Below are 14,693 nucleotides of genomic sequence, written 5' to 3' on the forward strand. Positions count from 1 at the left end.
TTCAATAACTAACTTTTAATTTTCCTGATTTTCCCTCAGTTTTCTTTTCTTTATTTCCTTGATTTCACTCTAATCTTTATTATTTCCTTCCTTCTGCTTGCTTTAGGTTCAATTTTCTTTTTCTAGTTTCTTAAGGTAGAAGATTGGGTTACTTATTTGAGATCTTTCTTCTTTTTTAACTGAGGTATTTATAGCGATAAATTTCACTCTCAAAATTCATTAGTTGCACCTCACAAGTTTCAGTGTGTTGTGTTTTTATTCACATTCATTTCAAAGTATTTTTGCATTTCCTTAGTGATTTATTTTTTGACCCATTGGTTATTTAAGAACGTACTGTATCATTTTCTCATATCGGCGTATTTCCCAAATTTGCTTTTATTGATTTTTAATTTTATTTACTTATGGCTAGAGGACCTACATTATGTGATTATAATCCTTTTAAATGTATTGAGACTTCTTTTGTGACCTAGTGTATCATCTATCCTACAGAATGTTCCACGTGCAATTGAAAAGAATGTATACTCTGTTATTACTGAGTGGGATGTTCTACAGAAGAGTGCTAGGTCTTGCTAATTCACAGGGTCTTTCTAAGTCTACTATTTCCTTGCTGATCTACTGCTCAGTCTATCCATTACTCAAAGGAGGAGACTGAAGCCTTTGGTTTTGGTGAATTGTTTATTTCTCCCCTCAATTCTGTCAGATTTACTTCCTGTATTTTTAATTATTTTCCTTCTCTCTTTTCCTTGGTGTGGATTATTGCCGTTGACCTGTCTTCAAGTTCACTGACTCTTCTGACAGCTCAACTCTGAGGTTGAGGTGCTCCAGTAAGAATTTCAATCATTACACTCTCACACTCCAGAATCTCTATTTGATTCCTGTTTGTAATTTGTATTCATGTATTGATATTTTCTATTTGGCAACATGTGCATGTAGCTTTCTAGATATCCCAGGAAAATGTCAGAGTTTTTCAAGGACCTCTGGGGACATCTCATTCCCCAGATCTGCCTTTTCAGTTTTTCTCTAGACCATGATTATCTCCACTGGTATCACAGTCCCAGGCAGTTACTATTTAAACAATGTTGCTGGTTGTTTTGGATAAACACTCTGAGGATAGGGCTTTTTCTGGGGAGTTAGTGCAAAGTCAGGCCAAATAATGACAAGGCCTTGTGTACAGGTTTGTTCTAGAGGCCAAATAGTAATAAAGCCCTGAGAATTAAAGGGGTCTTTCTGATGAAGTCCATTCCCGGTCTTTCCTCTCTGGTGGCCCTGAGGCTGCTGATTCTGAAAGCTACGATGCAGCAGGGAGAAAGTGATGGCAATGAGCCAAGTTAAAAAGCCTCAAACCCTGCTTTTCTTACTGAAGTTCAGCAGTTTACATAATGTTGTGAACCTTTGCTTAATTTCCAGAGTTCAGAGAAGGCGATTTTGACCATTTTTGCAATTTGTCGCTTTTATGGAGGAGTGAGTTTACACAGTTGGTGCATTATATTTTCAAGCATGATAGAAGTTAAACTATGAAAGGGAAACAAGGCAAAACATGGTGTAATCAGAACATAATGCTATTCAAGTCTTGGGGGCTCTGCATTAAATATTTATATGGTATAGCAGTACCTGGGGACACTAGCCCATTACTTCCTCTGCTCTATCAGTGATGTACGAAGCACTCTGGTTGTACGCTTTGAAAAGTTTAATAGCTTCCTACATACTTTGGGAGGAAAAGTACTATCAGGTTATTGATTCTTTCTCCTTAATCACGTGGAAGCTTTAGGAGAGAACAAAAGGGAATAAAGAAAATGCGTGAAACCGCGGCAGGTCTTAGCAAGATTTCTGATATTTTTGCATTACAGTATCAGAAATCCAAACCTCCAACTACCAGGGTTAATCAATTTGCTGATTTAATTTTGCGCACGTCAAAAAGTAAATAAAACATATGGAAAAAGGATTCAGCTTCCACTACTGTGTGTATCCTTAGGGCAGGTTAGGATATTGTCTAATACCGCCCATTACCCCCCAAATAATTAAAACTACAATGTTCTACTTCCGTATTTGAAAAAGCTCTCCACCGGTTTCTTTCCTAGTAAAATAATTGGAGACCCTCAAAGAACTACTGTATTTACTATATATAATAAGGACAACTTTTTAAAGTAGTTACACGACTACAGTGTATCTATGTTTCAAGTTCCCTAAAGAACGTCTTCAAAACATCTATTTTGCAGCCTTGGAAATGTTTATTTACTAATTTGATAAATTACTGGATTTTTCGCCTCAGATAGTTTTAAGTATTATAGAGCCAAATCAGCTAGGCTCAAACAAGATTTCACTTCTCTATTGAATTCATGTACTCTTAGCTCAGCCAAGCACAAAACAGCTAATGCCGTCACATTTGAAAAGCTTTTATGCTGAATTTGACACAAAAGCAATCACAAAGCAGACAAAAAAGGAATTTCTCTTTCAAAAGCTGAAAGGGGAAAAAATAAATGAAAACTCTGAGCCTGGGTAAATCTCTCTTGACACTGGAAAAGAAAGCTTAAAATCACCAAGAGATAATTTTTCCAAAGAATTCATTGCCACGTTTGGACCGATCTTAATAGTCCCATGATGACCACTGCTAGCAGTTTTAGGTGCCAATGTCACACCATCTTACTGCTTATGAAAGTTAAATGGCAGCATCTCTCATAGGATTCTGTTATAGCTTATTGGAAGGGAGTTTGATTAGAATGGAAATCCTGTATGATTTGCCCTGACATCTGTCTTTCCGTCTCAAAAAAACATTATTGTTTTATTAGGGCCATGGAGAAGGTCAAATGAAGCCAGGTGGTTAACAAAATCAACTACTAACTCCCATTATGTTTTTGTTTCCAAAAAGTTACGGGATATGCCGGAGAGAAATTATACGTATACAATGGGCATCTCTTAACCACCTGCTGACTACTTATTGACACAATGCGCTATCTACAGCTTGTTCTTTGGACAAATCTAGACTGTCCTGTTGCTGTCTCCTTCCAGCCACATCATGCTTTCAAGATGGACTTTCCCCAGATGTTATCTCAGATTTCATTCCTATTCTGTGAAGGGGTGATTACTGTCCCCATTTTGTCTCCACTACTTTTTTTTTTTTTTTAACCCAGAGGACGAGGCTGCCTGAATGTCCAATCGGTAAGGAAGTGGTTAAGGATGGGCCTTAATGAGATATTGAAAATAATTTAAAATGATCATTATTAAACGTTATATAGAGAAATACATATAAATATTTATACGATGATACCAAGGTTGAAATCAGAATTCCAAATTTTGTCCACATTACAGGACAGTTAAGACACGTAGACAATAAATGGCAGAGATTAGGGGCCAAGATGAGCAATTATGAATCATCAAAATATCAGAATGGTAGACAAATTTTTCTTTAGTTCAGGTATGGCGACGGGCTTAAGTTTTCAGAGTAGAATCCTACTAGGGCTTGCCTTTGAAACCGTTGCGTTGTGACAGTGAGGGCTGCTGCAAGGGAGGCTGCCTGCTTCAATCACAGCTCTCCAGCTCTGTAGCCACAGCCTGATGACTGCCTCACCAGGCTCACCAGCTCGCTTCTGATCTTAGGCACTTAGACTCCGAAAGGGTTTATGGAGCAAGGAGATCCTGCTCAAATTATCCAATGCCTCTTTATGTCTATTTTCACCCTCTCTTCATAAAAGGCGATTGTAAGTGATAAGCCAACCATTACCACTCAGTAGTGATAACATATTAGGCATCAGGGCCAGATCTCCATTTTATATGCTTCCTGACGTTTAAATGTTTTTTATTGTTTATTTCCTTTCTTGAGAGAGAGACACACACACAGAATGAGTGGGCGAGGGGCAGAGAGAGAGAAGGAGACACAGAATCCGAAGCAGGCTCCAGGCTCTGAGCTGTCAGCACAGAGCCCGACGTGGGGCTTGAACTCATGAACCATGAGATGACGACCGGAGCTGAGGTCAGACGCTTAACCGACTGAGCCACCCGGGCAGCCCTATGTTCTCTGACTTTTAGAAGAATTAAAAATTGTAGTTCCATTAAAAAAGGGGATATACTTTGCAACTGTCTTTTTAGCTTTTCATAGTAAAACATAATATGAAAACCTGTTCCCTGTATACTATTTTCATTATTTTCATTTTCTGCCTGTTGGCTTATACGATCTTATTGGTCAATTCATAATGACAGGTGTCTCCCTTTCTGATCTTTACAGTGTCTTCTTGATTTGTCTTAGCCACATAGAAGACAATGGGTAGAAGAGAACATATGTGAGGTCATCTACAAGAGTAAGTGCTATGCATTCACATCCTAACTCTGTGATTTTGAAGAGGAGTTTCTGAACTTCTCTGGCCTTCAATTTTCTCACCTGTAAATAGGGAACAATAGTAGTTTCCATGGAAGGTTCTTGAGATGGTGAAATAAGCCAATATATGTGAAGTGATTAGCACAATTTTTGACAAAGAGCAAGTACTAGCCAAATGTTAGTATTAGCACTTGAATTACTTTTAGCTTTAGCATATGTCATTTATGAAATGGATGGGAAAATTACAGCTTTGGTCATCTTTATATAATGAACTTACACTGAAATTATATATAATTAATTAATTAATTAATTTTTAATGTTTTATTTATTTTTAAGACAGAGAGAGACAGAGCATGAGTGGGGATGGGACAGAGAGAGAGAGGGAGACACAGAATCCGAAGCAGGCTCCAGGCTCTGAGCTGTCAGCACAGAGCCCAACACGGGGCTCGAACTCACAAACCGTTGAGATCGTGACCAGAGCCGAAGTCGGACGCTCAACCGACTGAGCCACCCGGGCGCCCCAATATATATATATATATATATATATAATTTAATTCCTGAACATATAACACAAACAAAAACATCAGTTTCTATAGATAACGGCTCAGCCACTTTTATCATGGCATTTTAGAAAGACAATTCAAAAGCAAAATTTTTATTTTAAAAGTATGACAAGGAGAGCGATTATAATACCATCTCGTCTCTGTTTTAGGTATTTAAAACACATTACTTATTTTGACGATGAAATTGTTTTCTTTTATCCTTTCATATTCTCTTTTGCAACTCTTTTCATCTCTTATTTTTAAGCCCCTTGCTTTTCTAAGAGCTATAAAACCCTAATCACTCTTGCCATCACTTTAAGATTCTTGTAGGTTTTAAGATTTCTCATGTGCCAACTTGCAGAGTCTTCTTGTCCTTATCAAATTTATCACTATATGCCTGTCATCTCTTCTTCCCTTCTTCCAACTCAAGGGTCCAGTCCAAACTCTTTTCCCTTGTTAATTCCTCTCCACCAGTTAACCACTCTGTTTCAAGATCTGCTAGATTCGTAGAATCCTCAATTTTTGGAGAGGAAAAGCAAATCACATAGCATACCGAATACCTTACGGGTAAGACCACAGCCTTCAAGAGTGGCTACGTGAATTCTATATTTCCCATAGTCAAACCAAGAATTGGGAACATCATCATTAGAAATTCCTACATCTTTTCACCCCAAGGAGAAAATCTTAGTGGCCACATGTACCTACCACGTGAAAGAAATAATTGCTTCCAACAGAGCTAATGATAAGCCTATAAAATCCTATGGGACTTTCTAACATTCTTGTCATGTAAACAAAAATCTTGTCCTCATAGCAGCTCAGGTCCTTTGGAGAAGTAGCTACGGCAGAGTCTGGCTAAAAACTCACTAGCTCACTTTTCCCATTTACTCTTCCTGATGTTAAATTGGGAGCATGTTCTGCTCAATGGGATGTGGGTGGAAGCGATGATGTACATAATCTCCAGGGCTGTCCATAGAACCCCATGGATGAACTGGCCACGTTTTCTCTTACTCTCCTGCAGTGACCTGGGGCAGCCATGAGTTCAAGATGACAGTTTCACAAAATTGGAAAAGCCTGGATTCCTCAAGTCACTATTTATGAGAGCGCTCCCAGGAAGGACTCTTCAACCTGCACTGTACTATGACACAACCAAGGAATTAATCATTATTATGTTAAATTCTTGAGAAATCAGGGTTTATTTTTTAAATAAACCTAGCACAAACACATATGCTATGTAGCTCGGCACAGCCTAAACACTGACTAATTTAGAAATGGAAGCCACTTCATCCAAGAAAACCACAATGTAAGGCTCTTTTTCTCAGATGACATAGCTAATTTGTGATTCAGACAATTGTTTAGCAGAAGGCCTTTTTCCACCAGAAAAAAAAATCTATACAGGGTTTTAATCAAAAATTCAATCTAATCAAGTTCCCACTGTGCTACTTCTCTGCTTAGCATTTAAGGTCTTTCCCAACTGACCCATAAATATGAGGTTGGAGAGAATTAAATGCATCGAAAGCACCATGCGTGATGCTTGATAAAACATGGCCATTAAACAAATATTATTTCCTTTCCCAGTTCTCTTTCTTGTATCCCAGAGAGCTCTAGATCATGAGATGGACAGATACATGATGGAGTTTTGGGGGGAAAGAAGAGGAAGAAGAGAAGGAAGACAAAGAAGTAGAGAGATGGGTCTGGAGGTCAAAGACCTGGAGGAGAAAGTGAGAGTACACCTTACCCTTGCCTTACCTTACACATCTATTCCCTTCTCCACTCAGGGCCCTACTTAGGAAGGAGTAGACCTGTTCCTTTTTCTACGAAGGAAGTAATCCCAACCCCCTGCCTTCATGCTACCACATAAGTCTGGACATCAGCTATGAAGTGATCTCAAAAAATGGTGTACTATGAAAAGCAGCCTATGATATCCCGATTAAACAAAATTAATTTTAAGTTTGCTATTAGCCGTCAATTTTCCTCGAATCTCTACCTTGACTGAAAAGTCTACTGCTCATTTCAGCCTAGACGCAATTTTCTTTTCATACATTTACCTTAAAAATCATTCAATTTTCATCCATATTATAATTTTATCCAGTACAAGTGGTATTTTCTTTTAAGGACATATCTATCTGTGATACTAACCTTGGTTTCTGTGATTTTCTTTTGGATCGCATCCATTGTGTAGGGAGTCTCCTTCCATGACTCCAGCTTGGCTCTGGCCTGCCCCAGCACCTGTTCAGCTTCTTCTTTACCTTCCAGCCATTGCGTGGAATCCTTTACCATTTCATTCAACTGCTGCCTCCGGTTCTGAAGGTGTTCCTGTACTTCATCCCACTGACTCTGAATTCTTTCAACTGGAATAAAAGGAAAAAAATGAATACACAGGAGTGAATGCAGGTCTGGAGAAGACATCTGAATTTTAACATTCAAAGATTTCCCCACTCTTTCTAGTACTCATTTAAAACATTGTTCATTGTGTTACAGCTAGCATAAGGGACAATCGAATTCCTTTCTTGTTCAGTGGCAAACAGGAGGTTAAGTTATCTTCCTGAAGGTGACCTAGAACATCGGTAGTATACGTAAATATTCAGCTCTGTCTGTTCCCAATCCCCAGAGTCAAATATGAATAATCATTTAGAAAGGTACGATAGCAGAACGCCTGAATTGCCTTGCCCTTAGCACTTCAGAGCCCAACAACCTGACTTCTGACACTGTCATTGGAAATTCATTCCTCAAAGGCTTTGTGGGGCCCCAAAGAATTTGTTTTGCCATCTGAGTGGCCGGCCAGATCTACCAGGGAGTTGATGGTTCCCGTGGCCCCACCTCCCAGGAGCAGCCTGTAAGGAAGAAGCGATGGTAGGTATTGGGGCATGAATATTTGAGTCCCATTCATACCAGGGTATGTAACTGGGGAGCATGTGTTTTACAAGGGTTCCAGAGTTTTCCTAGTGGGATAAAGCTCCAGTGGCCCAAAGAAGGAACCTGCTTGATAACGCACCATCTTTTATTGACTTGCGTACCTGCCTTACTGGCTGTTTCCCTCAACTCCCAAATAAACCATGCACTCTCAAAACCTTTTCCTGGGGTCTTCTTCTGAGGCAACCCAAGAGCAGATAGGCATCCTGGGAATGTAACAGTATCTAAGGATCCACGCTGATTATATTTTGTAAGACAGCCTTATCCTGAGGCAATTTTTTTGGTATCGTTGTGAGTCCAAGATGGAGATGCCCTATCAATTCTTCTCTGAAGTACTTTGTTTTAATGTATTAAAAACAAACATACCACATCGTCTTTTTCTTTTAAGGACCACATTATCTTTTCTTGAAGCTCATTTCATAAAATACAAACAATGCCCTAGAATATAAGTAATAAAACCACTACCAACTTTATCCCATGAGGAAAACCTGACAAATATTCTAGATGTTTCCTTAAGTCTCGATGAATACCATACATAGGCGGTTACCAAATTCTCTCATACAGAACTCCTTCCCACTTTTTACATATTCCCACTGCAAAGCTCTGTCATTTTTCACCTACATACCTGCAAAAGACCGTATGGCCCCACTGCTTCGAGTCTGTTTTGTAACACAACTTCTACACTGCAGAGAGAGCAATAACTAATATAAATATGATCACCCCAATCCCTCATTTAAACCCTTCAATGCCTCCCTACTGTCCTCTGAAATATCTTAGCTTGACATACATGTTCCTCTGTGATCTGGCCTGGATAATCTAGGAGATTTATTTACAAAGGAACAAATTAGAACATAATCAGCGTAAACGAAAGTCACCAAAAAGAATACAGGAAATTGGACCTTGCGGCATTGGAGCTGTTGGCTACATCTGGGACCAAGAATTCAGGGGAGGGAGAAGTGTCCAGAAGCTGGGAATCATCAGGAGAAACCACCTTGAGAGGCGCGGTAATCTTTTCTCAAGGGACACTGTCAGCCTGAGGCAACTTCCCTGGAAGGAACCAGGAGAATAAATACCCTGATCTCACTTTGCCCTCGCTCTCTTCGCTTTTCCTAACAGGTCTCCCGAGTGGGTAAACCAACCGGAAGGCAGAGAGCATGGGAGCCCAATGGTGACACAGATCTGCCCCTCAGAGTAGAGACCACAGGAGAGAAGGGCAAGGGGGGCTATGGATAGAGATAAAATGTACACAGAACAGTACTGTAAAATTGCACTTCACGACGTTAAGTTTAGACCTTCTTCGTTAACCCTGCTGTTGGCTCCGTTAAGTTAGGAGAACTCAGGAGTTAAAGAAGTGCTTGAGATTTTCTGTAAATAAGCATCAGAACTAGACAGAACCTACAAGACTAGTGATTGTGACATGAAATCAAGAATCTGGGACCTGGAGTAGGCAAAACCAAGTAAGTGGCCTTCATTATGCATGATTGGGTTTTTAAATTTTTTTTTTTAACATTTTATTTATTTTTGAGACAGGGCGAGACAGAGCATGAACAGGGGAGAGTCAGAGAGAGGGAGACACAGAATCTGAAACAGGCTCCAGGCTCTGAGCCGTCAGCACAGAGCCCGACGCGGGGCTCAAACTCACAGACCGTGAGATCGTGACCTGAGCCGAAGTCGGCCGCTTAACCGACTGAGTCACCCAGGCGCCCCTACGCATGATTGTTTTTATTGGGTTTGTTTCTGTTTGCGTGTGTAACATGTGAACCTCTGTTTTAAATGTCAGTCTCTCTCTCCGATCTTTGAGCCCCATTCTGTTTTGTGTGTTTGTTTCATCGCTGTTGTTGCCCCACAAGGTAGTGCGGTACCTATCATAGTTGAGATTTACAGTTATTATTTATTTATTTGTAACAGGCTTTAAGTAATCTCTATACCCAACGTGGGGCTCGAACTCACAACCTTGAGATCAAAAGTTGCATGGTCCCCTGACTGAGTCAGCCAGGTGCCCTGAGATTTATAATTATTAAGTAGTCTTCTATTTAATCTTTAGTTTGCAAAATTACTAGTATAAATGCTCTTATAAGAAAGCTGTGGAAAATATAAATAAATACGCCTTAACGTGTTCTGAAATATTTCTCCATCAATCATAGAAATAACTGATATTCCAATTACGAACCAATTTTTCCACTTATCGTAGCAGGTTATTTTATTATGCATACTTGGCACCTTTTTTTCTTAGCCCATTTTTATATACTATATGTATTTGAAAATAATAAAATTGGCTTTCCTTAAAAAGTCTCTGATTCCAATTTGCCTTTGCATTAATCAGCCTTGATTAGTGACATTTTATTACGCTAGCAAAATTTTAAATGCCTCGTATTTTTGATATAAACATGGTAAGCCATTTGCAATCATGCCCGTGAATATTTCATACATCTTATAGTTCATTTCAGTAGGGCAGACATAATCTCCATATTTGAATAGGCCGTCCTATGAGGAAGAAGTAAGATAGTTCTTCCTATTATACGGGTATGTATGTCTTCATTGAGCCAAAAGGAGGAAACTTTCACAACCCAGATCATTATTTCAATCATACCATTTGAATGTTTGTTGAGTCACAGCAATCAAAGTGCTCATCCCAAAGGGGTCGTGCGTGTGCAATGTGGCAAGATAAAACGGTTCTTTGGTGTGTGCATCCCACTAAGGGTGTGCTTTCTCATCCTTGACCTTCAACTGTATGTGATCATCAGATAATACTTAACTAAATAAATGTACAGGCTACAGACTCACTCAACCATCCATCCATCCCTCCAAGCACCCCAAACCAACAGTCTGTTCGTCTAGCCTGCCAGTCACCATTTTATTTACCATCTGCTAGACACCGGGCATTATGCTAAGTGGTGGGGAAACAAAGCAGTCAAGACAGATTCCCCAGTTTCTAGTTGGTGCCTGTCATATAAAGGTGTTGGCCACTGTCTACCCAAAGAATAAAGGATGAACGGTTCTGGGGAAAAGATAATGAATTCAATCTTAGGCCTATCCATTGGGAGGTTTTAGTCACTTGGACTGAAGGTGCAATGGCACAGCTGTGTATTTTGGGAGAGAAATCCCAGATTATAAATTACTGCAGAGAAGCAGTGAAGACATCAATGTGAACGCATTCTCATTGATACGGTATGTAAATCGATTGAACAGAACAGAGGGTTAAAGACGAAGTCCTGGAAAATGCATGACAGAACATAAAGACAGAACAAAGCCGAGGTAGCCTGGAAGATGAATGAATGGCTAGAGAGGTAGGGGGAATGCTTGCAAAGGGTACTGTCATAAAGACACGGGCAAGAAAGGATTTCAAAAATGCAAGAGTGGTTGACACTTTTAAATGCCATAAATGTCACAACAGGTAATAAAAATCAGAATAATTAACATTTATCCGAATACCTCCACTGATTAAAGGACTATTTTAAGTTCTATACGAGCGTTAATTCATTTAATCAACATGATGATCTTATGAGGTAGGTATTACTGTTTATGCTGCTGCTGCTGCTGTTGCTGCCACTTCTCCTCCTTGAACGGAGGAAGAAACAGACTGCTTGAAAGGAGGGCCATAAGGTCATATCGATAGGGAGTGCAGGCGCCAGGGCTTGGAACCAGTCAGACTCCCCAAAGCCCATGCCAAAAGTATCCATTGGCTTTGGTCACACAGAATTCCCTGAAGACCATACAGAAAATAATTTTAGCGGAGTGGTAGAAATCTTACTGTCAAGGATTGACAAATGAATCAGCCAATGACGAGAGCTGGAAGAGAATCACCCTTTGTGGGTGACAACTGGGAGGTGCGTTTTTCGCTGTCTCCCAGAGTTCACTCGTCAGGGTTGAATGCTAGTGGCCCACAGCAATCACTTGCTCCGTAATTGGCCCAATCATTGGCTTCTTTCCCTATTTCCCGGTCCCACTCTCCTACGGGTATTTCAGGGGATCACCTTACAAGTAAGAACACTTTCACTCAAATCATTGTTTAAAGGCTATCCGTCTGGGAAAAGGTACTCTGAGAATTTTATTCATTAAAAACAAAAACAAAAACGAAAACAAAACTTTGTGTTTGCTACCTGGTACACTTTCAGTAACTATCTGTCAAATGAATTGTACCTTCAGACTATTTTAATTATCCACGCTTCCTTTCGCTAATGATGCAAATATTCCACTTCTAAAGTTAATCTTTGCCCCGGACCTTGAGTCTTGCTTCCTTAGAAGGAATCACTGTCTCTTGACTGCATTTCAAGTTTACACAATTTGAACAATGGCTGAAGAATTATGCTCATTGTCACTTCTCATCAGGGAAATGCAAATCAAAACTACAATGAGATATCACCTCACACCTGTCAGAAAGGCTAAAATCAACAACTCAAGAAACAGCAGGTGTTGGCGAGAATGTGGAGAAAAAGGAGCCCTCCTGCACCGTTAGTGGGAATCCAAACTGGGGCGGCCGCTGTGGAAAACAGTATGGAGGTTGCTCAAAAAGCTAAAACTAGCACTACCTTATGATCCAGCAGTCGCATTACTGGATATTTACCCAAAAGGCACAAAAACACTAATCCAAAGGGAGATATGCACCTCTAGGTTTACAGCAGCATTATTCACAACAACCAAGATATAAAAGCAGCCCAGGTGTCCATCAAGAGACAAATGGATAAAGAAGATGTGGTATACAGATGCAAAGGGATATTATTCAGCCATAAAAAGAATGAAATCTTGCCATTTGCAGCAACATGGATGGATCTGGAGAGTATAGGTCTAAGTGAAATAAGTCAAAGAAAGGAAGACAAATACCATATGATTTCACTCATATGTGGAATTTAAGGGAAAAAAAGAACAGCAAAGGGGAAAAAAAGGAGAGAGACAAAGAGACAAAGCAAGAAACAGACTCTTAACTATAGAGAATGAACTAATGGCTACCAGAGGGGAGAGGGGGGCGGGGGAGGGGAGGGGTGAAGCGGCCGGCGGGGACTGAGGAGGGCACTGATGCTGAGGAGCAGAGGGTGATGTATGGAAGGGTTGAATTCATATACTATACACCTGAAACTAACATAATACTGTATGTTAAGTGAAATTAAAATTAGAACTTAAAAAAAAGAATCGCATATTTTGCTCTTTATTTTCCTCTCATTCTTTATGATCTCTCCTTTAAACAAACAAATATTCTCTGGGCATCCTTTCTGATTGAATGCCTCTGCATCAGCCATGGTTTTTGGCACAGGACATCTTCAATATCATATCTACTAGAACATCCTCATCTAATAAAAAATCCATAGATTAAAAGCTATGTTGGCGTGCGTGGGAGATTCTTGTGAGCCAAAACGAATCAATGCTGTTTCTTTCTCTGGTATCCTTAAAATAAACCAGAGATCAGACAGAATCTGTTGGCATGTCTTTTCACCTCAGTCGGTATTTTTAATTAAATCTGAGGTGGCATAGTGTAGAAAAGTATATGTATATATCAGATAAGGGTATTTTTTTTTCAACTTTTTTTTTTAATTTATTTTTGGGACAGAGAGAGACAGAGCATGAACGGGGGAGGGGCAGAGAGAGAGGGAGACACAGAATCGGAAACAGGCTCCAGGCTCCGAGCCGTCAGCCCAGAGCCCGACACGGGGCTCGAACTCACGGACCGTGAGATCGTGACCTGGCTGAAGTCGGACGCTTAACCGACTGCGCCACCCAGGGCCCCAAATAAGGGTATTTTTATGGGCATTTTCAAAGTTTAAAAGATTCTGAGTTCCAGAGGCTAATAACAACAATAAAATATCATATTGTTATTAACATAAGTACAATGAAACAAATACTAGAAAGCGAATCAACACATGTATCAACTCTTGTGAAATAACTACCCGAATGGGAGAATCCATTTTGCAGAGCAGAAATTATGGAGAGATTATTTCCTTTACAAAAGGATTCACCATAAGATTTCTTTAAACGGTCAGCCTGTTAGATATATTTAAAATATTATTTGATTTGGTGGTGCCCGGGTGGCTCAGTTGGCTAAGCATCTGACTTAGGCTTAGGTCGTGATCTCATGGTTTGTGGGTTTTGGCCCCGCGTCGGGCTCTGTGCTGACAGTTGGGAGCCTGGAACCTGCTTGAGATTCTGTGTCTCTCTCACTCTCAGCCCCTCCCCTGCTCACCCTCTGTCTCTGTCTCTGTCTCTCTCTCTCAAAAATAAACATTAAAATTTTTTTTAAATGTATTATTTATTTTGCATTCCACTCCCAAGTACACATCCAAGACAAATGCATACTTGTATTCACCAAAAGACGTGTCCTAAATTGGAAGATTCCCCTAACTGCAAAGTACCCAAATTCCCCTCTACTATAAAATGGATAAATACGGTGGATAAATATAATGGATAATTTTGCCAATAGATAAATGGATAATGGATAAATTTACCAATAGAACGCTATCTAGCAACAACAATAACACGACTTATGCAATATTATGTATTAATCTCATTTATGTAATATTATCTATTAATCTCATAAACATAACGTTGAGGGAAAGACATCAGCCAAAAACAAGGGCATACTGTTTTATTTCATTCGCATAACATAGAAAAACACGAAGAAGTAAGATGACTGTAGAAGTCAGGATACCAGTTAGCCTAGTGAGACTGGTAGTCATGAAAGAGACATGACAGGCGCTTCTGAACTTCCTGTTTCTTGATTTGAGTGCTGTTTACACAGTTGTATTTAGCTTGTGCAAACTCACCAACCCAAACATCTATAACATGTACATTTTCCCTAGGCATACTGTACTTCAGTAAAAATTTAATGAAGTATGATTTGGCTCGCGAAATATATTCGACATACAACGTTGGAGAATTCATCTTTCCAAAAGGGTTGCAACCTGAGAAGCATGCGTCACTGGCAGACACGAATAACGAGAGAT

The 14,693-nt window shown here is 39.7% G+C and overlaps 1 protein-coding gene across 4 annotated transcripts in view; it reads right to left on the reverse strand.

The window, feature by feature from the left end:
- The window catches only part of DMD (dystrophin), a 1,834,617-nt gene that overhangs the window by 533,311 nt on the left and 1,286,613 nt on the right, over positions 1–14,693 (reverse strand). For all 4 annotated transcript variants that reach the window (XM_030304767.1, XM_030304766.1, XM_030304769.1 and 1 more), the window contains one exon: positions 6,988–7,199. In XM_030304767.1, coding sequence (XP_030160627.1) covers positions 6,988–7,199 — 212 coding nt within the window. The remainder of the gene's footprint in view (positions 1–6,987; positions 7,200–14,693) is intronic.

The sequence above is a fragment of the Lynx canadensis genome, chromosome X, assembly GCF_007474595.2.
Source record: "Lynx canadensis isolate LIC74 chromosome X, mLynCan4.pri.v2, whole genome shotgun sequence".
NCBI lineage: Eukaryota > Metazoa > Chordata > Mammalia > Carnivora > Felidae > Lynx > Lynx canadensis.